Source organism: Crocodylus siamensis, chromosome 4, assembly GCF_052110815.1.
Source record: "Crocodylus siamensis isolate JL-2025a chromosome 4, ASM5211081v1, whole genome shotgun sequence".
Taxonomy (NCBI): Eukaryota; Metazoa; Chordata; order Crocodylia; family Crocodylidae; genus Crocodylus; species Crocodylus siamensis.
Window position 1 is genome coordinate 106,012,792 of NC_143398.1, and position 12,890 is coordinate 106,025,681.

Here is a 12,890-nt window from a genome sequence, read left to right on the forward strand (position 1 = left end):
AAACAGGAAGTGCTCCCACACCTCCGGCGCTCCCATGAGATACGTTCTTTTTGTTCCTACCTAAGAAAACTTTTACAATCTTGTCTCCTACACCTACACCTATAAGTTTATCAGGGGTGCTCATCAGGATCTAGGGGAACGTCTGTTCACCAGAGCGCCCCAAGGGATGACAAGATTGAACAGTCACAAACTCCTCCAGGACCGTTTCAAGCTGGACATAAGGAAGAACTTCTTTACTGTCCGAGCCCCCGAAGTTTAAAACAGACTGCCTCCAGAGGTGGTTCAAGCACCCACTATGAACGCCTTCAAGACACATTTGGATGTCTATCTTGCTAGGATCATAGTTTCATAGTTTGTAGGGTCAGAAGGGACCTGAGCAGATCATCGAGTCCGACCCCCCGCCATGGCTATGACCCCAGCTGACTTCCTGCCCCTCGGGCAGGGACTGGACTCGATGATCTTCCGAGGTCCCTTCCAGCCCCAAGGCCTATGAAATCCATGAAATCCATGAAGGATGCTTGTGCCTCAAAGCTTGCAAATAAAGAATCTGGGGGGGCTGCAAAAATCTAGCTGTTCTAATAAATAGGGTGGCCACCATAGAGGCCAGTCCGGTTGCCCTCTGTCCTCTATTGAGATGAAACCAGATGCCTTTATGTCCTCTATTTTTATCAATAGAAGTTTCATCTCAATAGAAGACAGAGTCGCAGAAACCCGGACTGCCCTCTACATGGCCACCCTAAAGATGTCACCCTTACCACGAGTCCTGAGAGACTGGCCACGCTCCTGGAGGATGAGGCTTTATTCTCCCTGGGGGCGGGGGGGGGGGGCACACCAGCCTCTGCCTCAGTTTTGAAATCTACGTTTAGGTACCCAGTTGGCTTGGGTTTTCACGAGTGTGGAGCTCGCGTTAAGGCGGGCGAGAGCCGCAGGCGGGAAGGGAGGCGGAGGGGGAGGCGCGTGTGGGGCAGCCGGCCGGGCAGAGCGGCCCCTGCGGGTCTTGCCCCGCGCGCCAAGAGGGGCGCGGGCGGCGGCTGCAGCTCAGCCCCGCGGGGAGGGGGAGGCACCTGCGGCCGGGCCCGGAGGAGGCGGGGGCGCCCCGGGCCGGGGGGAGGAGCGCGGCCCCGGGCCCGGGGGAGGCGCCGCCCCCGCCCCCACTGCTACTTCACCGCGCCGCACCGCCGAGCCCCGCTCCCGCTCCCGCCGGCCAGCATGAGTCTGACGGCCGAAAGCCACCGCGTGGCCCTGAGCGACGGCAACAGCATCCCGCTCCTCGGGCTCGGCACCTACTCCGACCCCAAGCAGGTCAGTGCCGGCCCCCCCCGCCGCCTGGGTGCAGCTGGCAGCGCCCGGCCGGCTGGGGCCCCCGGGCTGGGGGAGAGCCCGGCCCTGCTGCCAGGGGGTTATCTGGGCACCCTGGCTGCGGGTCCTGGCAGCCCGGCCCAACCCTCGAGGGAGGCAAGCGCGAGGCCGTGCCACCTGTGCTCTCTGGGCAGAAGATGTGCCAGCGGGCGCCGGAGGCAGGCAGAACGGCTGCACTGAGCTAAAGGCTGAGATTTGTGGGGGGGGGCTTTGGGGAAGGACTTGGCCCATGTTGCCGCCAGGCTGAGGCACTTTCAAAAGGCATGCTCCTGCAACAAAGCCCCAGATTTCTGCATCCTGACTGCTGTGGCGCCCAGAGCATCCGGCCAGCAGCAGCCGAGCGGGGCCAAAGGGGCTTTGTTCCTCAATGTCCCTGCTGCACATCCCCTCAGCTTGTTGCTTACCCTTGCTGTATCCAGTACCTTGAAGCCTACCCATTCTGCCTGTCTGCATGCTTTGCCTGAACTACTTAGCCATTTCCCCCGACCTTGGTTGGTGGACTCTTACTATTATCTGTCCTTTGAGGAATGTTTCTTCTGTTTGAAGAAGTAGTGGAGAAACCATGGGTACAATCCGGTGCCCCATTGTAACAGAACTGGAGTGAAGATCTGTAGCTCCCCTGCCATTAAAATATGCCTGAACCAAACTTTCTTTTCTCTTCTTTTCTTTTCTGCTTACCTGGCCAACAGTTGTAGCTTCCCTGTGGCACATGCCTACAAAGTAAAAACATCAAGTTAAGCACAATAGAAGGGGGAGTAAGCAACACCCTTGTGCACCCAACAGGAGTGCTCCTTCCTAGTTTGGAGACTTAAAGCAGATTTCCTTAGCTGAGAAGAACGGGTTTATGCACCTATTTGCAGAATAAGAGGTGTGATCTTAATCTAAGGGGAAATTTCAGGCCAACGCACTAACAGAAAGAATGCGAGCGGTGATAAGAGTTCCCACACTTCTTAATACCCAATGCTGGTGATAGCTCCTTAATGGTAAGTGAAAACAAGATCATATTTTCTAACCACACAATGCTGTGGCAAAGCAGGATGCTCTATTAATCAAAGAGAGCAACCTGGAAACTCTGATTAACTGCTTGTTAGATGTTTGAAATGCTGCTTGAATCTTCAGCATGAACCTTCCAAATGTCTTCCAGATAGACCAGCCTGGTAAAGTAGGAGCCACACCGAGATGTCTGTGGCAGGGAGTCAGGACTTGTGTAGACTATCAAAACACTTGGTAATGGCCAGAACAGAACTGAAAAGTGAGGTGGTATGAGGATAGTCTTGTTGAAAAGATTTCACTAGGTCACAGAGGATTTTCCCATCAACTGGATATAGAATAGAGAATACAAATTTATCCCTCACAGGAAACTGGAAATCCTCTGTGCAACAGGTTTTTGTTTTTCATTTTCATAATGTGTAATTTGGAGGGAATGTGTTGATTCATTATCAGCCAGGCTGTGGGTAGCAAAGAACGTTCCTCTTCACTGGAGTGTATGTCAAGTTTCTCTCTCTTTAATCCTGTTATTTCCTATATGTTTTCTCATTAGTGCTTTGCTATTTTAATTGATACTCCCAGTTCTCATTTTTAGAGAGGCTATCTAAAATAATCCCTTTAAAACTACAAAGATTAGACAGCTTTGTTTTGTGTGGCTGCTTAGTGAAGTGAAGGGCTACTGTAAAATGATCATAGCTTTGATCACCTGCAGAAAGAAGAGCAAAATGTACTGGAATCTTGCCTAATCTTGCACGTTAGGATGTAAGCTGATGGCCTGTCAGTTTAGATAATAAATCCTTTCTCCCAACCATTTAGAGCATAGTACAGTACAAGAACCAGGGAAAGTAATGGGCTCCCTCTTTCCATCCTGTGGCATTTGATAGCATCTGCTGTCAGAGACAACGTAGATGGAACAATGCTGTAGTCTAGCATAGCAATTCCCTTATTGTTTTTCTTATGGCTTACACATCAGAGTGGGTTACACACAGAACGTGCAACCAGCAGCACCCTTCATTCCATTGTTACTGATCTTTGTTAGCTTTTGTAGGGATCATTCTCCGGGTTTTGCTTTCTGATTGAGGTCTGCCAGTATTTCCTTTCCTGGGGACAACAGCCAGATCTTCCTGCAAAAAAGTTGGATATATTCTGCTGGTTGCATTTTCCAAGAAAAAGATGTACAGGACAGTTTCTCCTTTACAATATTAAACAATTCTAAGAATATTCCCTTATCCTCTGACTTTGTGGACTCAGCCGCACTTCCCTACAACATTTTGCTTAAACAAACACTGTTTTCTACCCAGCTTCAGTTTCTCAGACACTTGTTTTACCAACTTAAATCCAAAAACAGGCAAAGGAAAGACAGTTAGGCTTCTAGAAACCTTAATGTGAAAACCTGTTTGCAACTTCAGGACTACTGTGGGGGAGATTTTGAGTCTCTGGATATATCTACTTTCTCATTCCTATAGCTAGCTAAGATTCCTAAATAACTACTTTGAATTGTAAATGATTGGTTAGAACTAGATTATTTTATCCATAGCTTGGCCACCACAGTGTGTGTGGTGCCTAACATGAAATTCTTTTGAAAGATAGCTCTTTTATCCCCATCAACTCGGAGTCCTCCTCCAGGCCTCCCTTCTTCAACTGCAGTGGCAGGATTCCACTGCGTGGGCCAGATTAGGGAAAGGAACAGTCTTGAGTAGCCTAAGTCAAGAGTGCTCAACCCCCAGCTTGCGGGCCAGATTCAACCAATTAAGCCATGTCACCTAGCCCATGGGGTTCCACCCAGGTCTGGAAATTTGGTGGCAGGAAAGTGGTGGCACTGCCCCCCCTACATCCAGGTTTGCAGATCTGTCGGGAACCCTGGGACCTACATGCTAGATCTGGTGCCCAGTCCCACCAGCATGCAGGGTCTGGCAGAAGCAGTGCCAGGCCCCAGGGCTCAATCCCATTGTGAGGGGCAGGGCAGGGCAGGGGCAGTGCCTGTCCCTGGGATCCATTCCTAGCATGCTGGAGTGAGAGGGGGCAGTATCAGGCCTCCTGGGACCAAAGCCTGCTATGCTCCCAGCAACTGAGGCAAGGTAAGGGGTGCTGAGTCCCAGGGCCAGATTCTGGCATGAGAGGCTCAATCTGGCCTGCAGACTGGCTGCACCCCTAAGGTCAAAAGGTTGAGCACCATTGCCTTAAGTTTTACCTCCTGAGCTCCTAGCTGCTGCCAGTCTGTGTGAAGCTGGCAGCACTGATGCAACTCAAAACTAAGTGAAACAAGATGTGACAAGATCTGTTAATTCTCCTTTGGCTGGATCTGCCTTCAGCTCCTGATCAACCTAGTACCGTATTTAATCTAATCCAAGATGACCCTGAATTTAAAACAACCCCCCAAGAATTGGCTTCTGTATATTGAAAATTTATAAATTTGTTAAAATTTTCCAGGTATAGAATTTAATTGTTGGAACATTGTCTTGAATTTGTCATCTACTCCCCCCCCCCCCCCCACTGCTACAGCAGGGAAAGCAGTGACTGGGCAGGTCAGGTAGTTGGGGGGGGGCAAGTGGCCCCCTTGCCCTCTGCCCCTTCACACTTCTTTCTCCTGCAGCCTTCTTGACCTCCCCCCCCAGCCTGTTTCCTCCCTACTTCCAGCTCCTTGGTCTCTCCCTCCCCACCCCATTATAGTAAGATGCTACTCAAGCTATATTTCCTCCCTGAAACACAGCACTCGGTCTAAGTACAGACAGTCAAAAAGCCAGAGACTGAATCATTTCAATCTTTGCAGGTTAGTCTAAGCTGTGTAGATTGAACCAATAAGCAAGTGAACAGACATTCCCTTTTGATTCCAGAAATGCATCCACTTTCCAGAAATAGCCCAGACCAGAAGATGGGGGGGCACTAGAGCACACCTCCCTGCTCTGCTGGAGCAGGCAGCTTGGGCCAAGGCTAGCCCACCCACCCTGCAAGAGAGGTTTTGCAGGGGAGGTGCAAAGCATCCTGGGATGCCGGGGGACTGTGAGCCAACTTGAATTTGGAAGGGATCTAGGACAGAAGTTCAATAAACTGATTTACCCTAAGTCAGTTAAGTCTGATACTACATCCATCCAGGTTTATTTTAAATCAGTTTCAGACATTTGGAAGATGGTTTATGTGCACTGAACTTCTCTTAGATTGCAGATTCAAGCCAGTTTCTGATTACCTATATTAGTTTATGTGTAATTTCTGTCCCTAGCCTTTGAAGTGCAGCCCTTGCCAGGCCTTGCAGCAGTGACCACACTGTTGACTGGCCAACCAGGGGACAGTTTCCCTGGACTCTGTGCATAGGAGAGACTCCAGCCTGAGCCAGAACCAAACTGTGCCTGACAGTAAGGAGGAGGGGTGTGTGGAAAGGAGGAAAGGGGGGAGGCAAAAGCTGCACAGGGCAAATGAAGCAGGGGGTAAGCAGTTGCTGTGGATCTGACTCTGGCCCCTCTGCACTCCCATCCACTCTGTGAATTTAAAATGAGGGGCCTCCATTTGCCATTACTCATCTTAGATTTGAGGAAATCCAGTAAATGGGGAGTAGTGTAACTATGTTTAAAAGACACAGCAAAAGGACTAGCTCTGATGGTATAAGCAAATACAGGGGAAGAAATTTAGGCTCAACCTAGCAGTGCTCAACTTATCCAGCCCTGTGTGGATCTGCCTGTAGGGTCAGTTTGCAGGTACAATGCAGTGCACTGGGGCAATCTGGAAATTTGGCAGTGGGGGTATAATGGTAGCATTAATTGCCACAACTCTGGAAGCAAATAATGTTGCTACCACTGCCAAATTTCCAGGCTCGTGAGAAAAGTCCCACGGCCCAATGACATGGCTCCACAGGCTGGATCTGGTCCATGAGCTGCAGATGTAGTACCACTTACATAAGTAGCTACAGCTTGATGGGCAGAATAAAGGAGACACCTCACATATCATCTGGAAAGCTAATCACAAATAGAGCAGAAGAGTCACCCCAGACTTCCTGCTTAAAGGTAAGAAAGTGGAGTTGAAACAAGGAAGAACAAGTATAACAAAAATAAGAACTGTAATCAGTGGGGCCCCATAGTTATTGCTAAACAAATAATGCATTGATAAATACCAGTAAATTTTGCTGGTATATGTGTAATCCTCTGAAAACGAAAATGATTTTTTGGTTTGGGGAAGGAGAATAACATCCCCTCCTCCCCTGCCCAGCTTCTTGTATGGAAACTTTGTATCATTATCTATTACAAAAGCTATTACTAAAACTCAAACTGTTGACTACCCAGAAAATTGTTCTCCAAAGACTGTGAACTGATCTTGGCAAAGGAGACTGACACTTTCTCAGACTCAGAATTTAATCCCTCCATCTTCCTCACTTTTTTTCCAGTAGTTCCTCTAATAACAGGAAATATTCCTGACTTCTTCAGCCTACTCTTGCCTCTCCCCTAGATATCAGGTCTTCAGGCCTGATAGCCAGAATTTCAGGTGGTCATCAAGGAAAGGTGTGTCACTGTCTCAGGCATCTAAAAAAATATTTCTATTCATTCCTAGTGCCTAAAGCTGCAGGAATCAACCTGAACTTATTTAAAGTCAAACTGAAGCTGAAATTTTAGTCTTTTTATCAAAAGGGGAAAAATTTGTTGACAATTTAATTTCTTTTGACCCAAGCAAAAATGTGGTTTTTTGTTTTTTCAGCTTTTTTAAAAAACATTTAAACATTTAGGTCACTTTTTTAAATGAAAAATGCTATTTCAAAATAAATGGTTTTGTTTTTTAAATCATCTAAACAAATTTTTTGCCAATTAAATGCAATGTTTCATTTCATAATATCAAAATAAAATGTAACTTTAAAAATATGGTCCTTTTTTGGTCCAAAAAACCCCCCAAAAAACTTTTACCAGCAATAGTTTCTGTCCCCTGCCCCAAAAAGAACTTTCATTTTTCAGGAAAATTACTCTTTGTTGAAAAAATAGTGCTATGCAAATCTATACTAAAGATGCTACAACTGATCTCAATCAACATAGCCAACCTGAAGCTTACACAGGCTGAGCAGCTCTGTATTCCTTGGTTTCTATCAGCTTGCCAACAGTGGGGGCGGGGAAGGGAAGGGGACATATAACAGTGATGGAGAGCCCCACACCACCAGCTGAGAGAGTCATTTTTAATTTCCTGAGTTCTAGGTGGAAACCCTGCTTAGTGTAAACTTTGAGGTTGCACAGCCAGATTGCTCAATCTTCTGGAAGAAATGAGAACTGAATGAATTCATGAATTCTAAATTCTCTTGGCTTGCTAGTCAGCTTAGAGTCTGAATTTCACCCTAGAAACTATCTGCAGTGTATTCTAGCTCCTCTTCCTTGCATTTCTGGAGTGCGTTTTAACAATTACTTCCTATCTTTGCAGTGGCTGGACATTGACAGTGTCCTTGTCCCCCCTGCTTTGCCTGTGGCAGGTTAGGGTATTCTTGGTGTTTTGGGGTAATATGCCTGGTAAATGTGTGACAGGGTTGTTTGTGTAGTTTTAAGAATAAGTTAGATAAACCTTTGTATAAAATCATTTTTCTATGGTTATTTAAGCTTTGGGCAAGGGGTTGTACTAGATCAGTGTTTCTCAACCTGTGGGTCAACCCAAAAGTGGATCATTTGGACATGTCCAGAGATTACTTTCTTCCTAGACTGTAACCACCAGAGACTTAAAAACCCATTAAAAAATTAATAGTAATATTGTTTACTACTTAGTCTGTACAGTGCAAATCGACCCTGCCTTCTAAGTACAAAGTAGATAGCTCACTTCATCAAATTCAGACTAACACTGCTAACTACAACTCTCTTACTACTACTACTTAGCCAGATTGCAAAAATATTTGAAAGGGTCACAAGCAAGTCCCAGAAAAACGTGGGAAAGCATGGGTTTCCCCTTGCAGGCTGGCAGCATTTCAGCCTGCAAGGAGCTGCCTGGGGCAATTGGAGGTATCAGGCGCCTGTGCATCTGTGCATGCACATGCATGTGGCTGGCATCCTGCCAGGCAGGGTCATGGGAGCAGCCCTGGCAGCTGGATACAGGTAAGTGTATGAGGAATGGGGGTTGGAGGTCCAGGACTTGGGGACTGCCTGTGTGTGGGGTGAGGGGGAATGGGGTGCCTGCTGGCTCTGAGGGAAGGAGGCTGGGTGCCAAGGCTGCATCAGGACAGGGGAGGTTAGAGGGGAAGGCACCTGCCCCTCCAGTGGGGGAAGGGAGGAAGCTGTGTGGCTGGGTCAGTTGCACTGGGCCCAGTGCCCATATTCACAGGGGCAGGGCAACCAGGAGATGCTTCTCAGGGGGCAGAAGGGGCCATGACCAGGCTGCCTGTCACGGTGCAGCAGCCCCAGCCCAGAGCGGGGGGGGATGGTGTCACAGGCCTCTCCTCTTCCCTCCAGCCCATGCTGGGGCCAAACTCACTTCAGTGCCACCTGAATGAGCTGGAACAACTGCAGCCACTGCACTCTGGCTCGAGTGGGACAGAGGCAGCAGGTTGGGAATTAGGGGCACCAGCATGGCCGAGGGGGGGCAGGGCAAGGAACTGTGGGTCAGGAGTGAGGGCACCGTCAGGGCCGGGGGACTGTGGGTCAGGACTGACCATCAATCTTTACAAAGGGGTCCTGGTACAAAAAAGGTTGAGAACCACTGTACTAGATGATCTCGTGAGGTCCCTTCCAACCCTACTTTTCTATGATTCTAATAATGTATACCTTCAAAGGACAAAAATTGCAAGTATACCAGTTTTGGCTCATGACTTCATTAAATGCTGCCCTTGCAGCTTTAGACAGCATACAGTGCGTGTTTGAATATGCCATTATTCCGTTTGGGGCCCCTGAAGCACTGACTGATTATACTCATCATAAAAAAAGACAGTTTGACCTGTTCTCTTCAGCTTTGATTTCTTAGCAGATGACATCTTCCCTGTGCCCTGGCATATACAATGCAGGAACAGACTGTCCCTTTGGACCTTCATCTGCTTAAAGACTTAAGCAAGTGTTTCTATGTCTATACATCTTAAGGAATGTACATCTTCTGTGCCTAAAACATTTTTGGGTTATACCGAACAGTCAAATTCGGCTCCATTATCCATCCCTCAAGTTCTCAACCAGCTAGGGTAAATTCTAATTGCTAACTTCTTGCATTTAATTATGTTGAAGTTCTTAAAGTCTCCTAAATCTCACATCACTTAAATATACATACATACGTACATATATACATATACGTACACATACACACACACACACACACACACATATTTATATATTTACAACACGCACATATTATATATATTTAAGCATCAGATACAGTCCAAAGGTGAAGTTAAACTGTGTCAGCAGAATGACATGTGCATCCTTTGATCCACCCCTTATTACACAAAGTGTGGCAATAGTAAGCCATCATTCAAAGCTACCAGCAGTGATAATCTCTCTCTTTCACCTCTCACTCTTAAATGAACAGCTTGCTTAGTTTGGTTTAGGTGCATTTTTAATGCCAAATTGGCAAATGGAAAAAGACTGAACTATTCTGAAACAAACCCAAACTTGGTCTGAGTTTTAGCCAGAGATGAGTAATCATAGCTGCTCACAGGCAACAGGAGGCTCAAAGTAGAGCCAAGATGTAGCACTTTTTTCATTTGGACATGTCCAGAGATTACTTTCTTCCTAGACTGTAACCACCAGAGACTTAAAAACCCATTAAAAATTAATAGTAATATTGTTTACTACTTAGAAGGCAGGGTCGATTTGCACTGTACAGACTAACCAAAGTAGATAGCTCACTTCATCAAATTCAGACTAACACTGCTAACTACAACTCTCTTACTACTACTACTTAGCCAGATTGTGAATACGCTGCCCACAAGTGCTATGTTAATCACAGGGGATCAAATTGTTCTCAACCCAGAGTTATGGGATAATTTCTAAGCAGTTAAACTCCAGAGGAGTTTAATGAGGGGAACTAAGGCTATATCTAAATGCCTTTTCTCCCCTCCCCATTAAATCGTACATGTATATGATAGACTTCAGAGCAATAAGAGTGAAACCCAGATTAACTCTGGTACTAGAAGCAGTCTAGATGCAGAAGTGGCAGAGCTCTGTGCCAATCAGTTTACCCTGAGAAGAAGCTCCACACACAGAACTCTGTGCTGCCCTGGCTGGACTACTTAAAACCTCCTAAGTGCAGGTAATGCAAAGCCGGCTCAGAGATCCTCACTATACAGCAAAGTGCAATGTAGATATATTTTAAATATTCCAAGAACACGTGGAGAAAATGAGAGTTTTGTCAAGTTTTTTTTATATGTATATGGGAAATCTTGATTTTTTTTTTTTATATGTATATGGGAAATCTTGATATTTTTTTTGGACAGATTGGGCTGAAATCTCTTCTATTTGGTAGTTTAGTTTTGATTTTTGAAAACATTCGGACATCTCTCTCCTTTACTGCCTTCCAGAGCCAAAAAAAGTGCCCAGTGAGGTTTCCACATTTCCTTCTCTTTGGTTTCTACTCTATTCAAAACTCACACTAAATTTGAAAAAGATAATGGAAAAAGAAAACTGTCATATCAGCTTTTCAGCTTCTGAAAAAAATATGTATGAGGGGAAACTTAGGCATGATTCAGTTATGTTCTGTGGTGAAATAGACATTAATTTTTTTCTGGTCTCAAATAAATTTCTCTTTCAGTTGCTGTGCTGTCCTGTCCCCACCACATGTACTTTTTGCAATCTAAGTTCCTGGAAAGCAAACAAACCTGGTGAATTGTAAACTATAACTATAAATATTTGTGTTTTCTCTCTTTGGTATGTTGTAATGCCATTCCCATGCAGATAAACTGGTCTGAAATTGGAACCATGTTGACAATCTCTCTTGGCATATTACAGACTCGCAAAGGTGCATGTGCAGAATCAGTGAAAATTGCCATTGATGTTGGATATCGTCATATTGATGGAGCCTTTGTTTATAAAAATGAGCATGAGGTGGGGCAGGCCATCCGAGAGAAGATAGCAGAAGGAAAAATAAAGCGTGAAGACATCTTTTATTGTGGCAAGGTGAGAAATTGCATCAAATTACTTACTCTAATTAGTCCTGCAACTTATATTTTGTGAGTGTGCTGCATTCGTGCTTTTTGTAAACATGTCAGTTAAACTAAGCATTCTGATATTCTTCCAGATCCACTCTTCTCAGGATTTTTTTTGTCTAAGAACCTCCTATAGTGCCTAGGAACCATAGTCTTGGATCCAGATCCAGTTGTGCTAGACTCTGCACAAACACAGAACACAGACCCTCTTAGCCTGTTGTTAATCCTGTTTCAAGTTTAAACTGAAACGCACACTGTAACACTTCCCATGCATTGCAAATGCATGCTAGTTGCTTTTGTAGGCCTGAGAGCCGGTTTGAATGAGTAGATTGTTGGGAGACTTCATGAATTCACTTGAAGCATGGGGCTATGAAAAGAAAGTCTGAACATTACATGGGCTTTTTTTTGGCAAAGAATTTTATAGATAATTTTATACAATATTTCAAATCCCATTACAAAATTTGTTTTCTCTCAAAGTATTGAGACAGAAGCCAGTGCCCATGATACCTTAAGAGACCAACTGGTTCAGAGAGATGCAAGGTTTCATAGGCAACAATCTCTATAATGAGATGCAGATGCAGGTTGTCTACAAAAGCTTCTTCCTCTCTGAACCAGTGAATAACCATGGTGCCACCCTCCTTTGCCTTCTGTATGACTTCAGATTAAGACAGTTTAAAGTATTTAACATATGGAAAACTTTATCTTGCCTTTGACTTTTTACCTTTTGAAAAAGTTGCTAAAAATTACTCATTCCTAGAAAGTAAAAGAAATAAAAACTTAAATGTTTTACCAACAAAAGGAGTAAAATGGAAGATATTGATGCTAGGTATGAGTAAAAGTGATTGAGTTCGACCTGTGAGTCAAGAGTTAGTACCCCAAAAGAGGGCCTATCTAATAGGCAGACATTAGCATTATAACGTCAGACACACCATACATATGCCCTTATAAATATGCCAGACAAATAGCTCCCGTTCTCTGAACAGAGAGAGGTAGTTAGCTGTGTTAGCTTGAGGTCAGGTGGGCACCTTAGAAACTAGCTCGTTCAGAGAGGCATAAGCTTTTGTCAGTGACAGCCTAACAAAGTTAGCTGTTGCCTACAAAATTTATGCCTTTGAATTGGTTAGTCTCTAAAGTTTCATCCTATCCTACCTTCTGCCTTCTCTGAATGGTGAAGAGGCTATGTCAGTAAAATCCGTGTTTTAAACTGAACAGTTTTTCTCTGAGCACTCTGCAAACTGGGTCACTAGCCCTAAAACCATGTAAATCTGTGGGTTAAGTAAATTGTCAAAATTATGGCACAAGTCACTAACATTCCTGTAGTTTCAGCTGAAACATGAAACAAACTCCTTCTTGTGTCATCAGTAGATCTGTGCAGGAAACCATTCTTCCATTCTGGAAAAGGTCTGGAGGCTGAAAATTCTTACCACCCTGAAATGAGGACCATAACTCAAATTTGACAAGCCAAACACTT

General features: G+C 45.2%; 1 protein-coding gene across 1 annotated transcript in view; it reads left to right on the plus strand.

The window, feature by feature from the left end:
* Positions 1-961: 961 nt before the first annotated feature.
* Positions 962-12,890, plus strand: part of AKR1D1 (aldo-keto reductase family 1 member D1) — a 37,447-nt gene continuing 25,518 nt past the window's right edge. The window contains exons 1-2 of the mRNA XM_090043267.1: positions 962-1,302; positions 11,223-11,390. Coding sequence (XP_089899393.1) covers positions 1,210-1,302; positions 11,223-11,390 — 261 coding nt within the window. The 5' untranslated portion in view covers positions 962-1,209. The remainder of the gene's footprint in view (positions 1,303-11,222; positions 11,391-12,890) is intronic.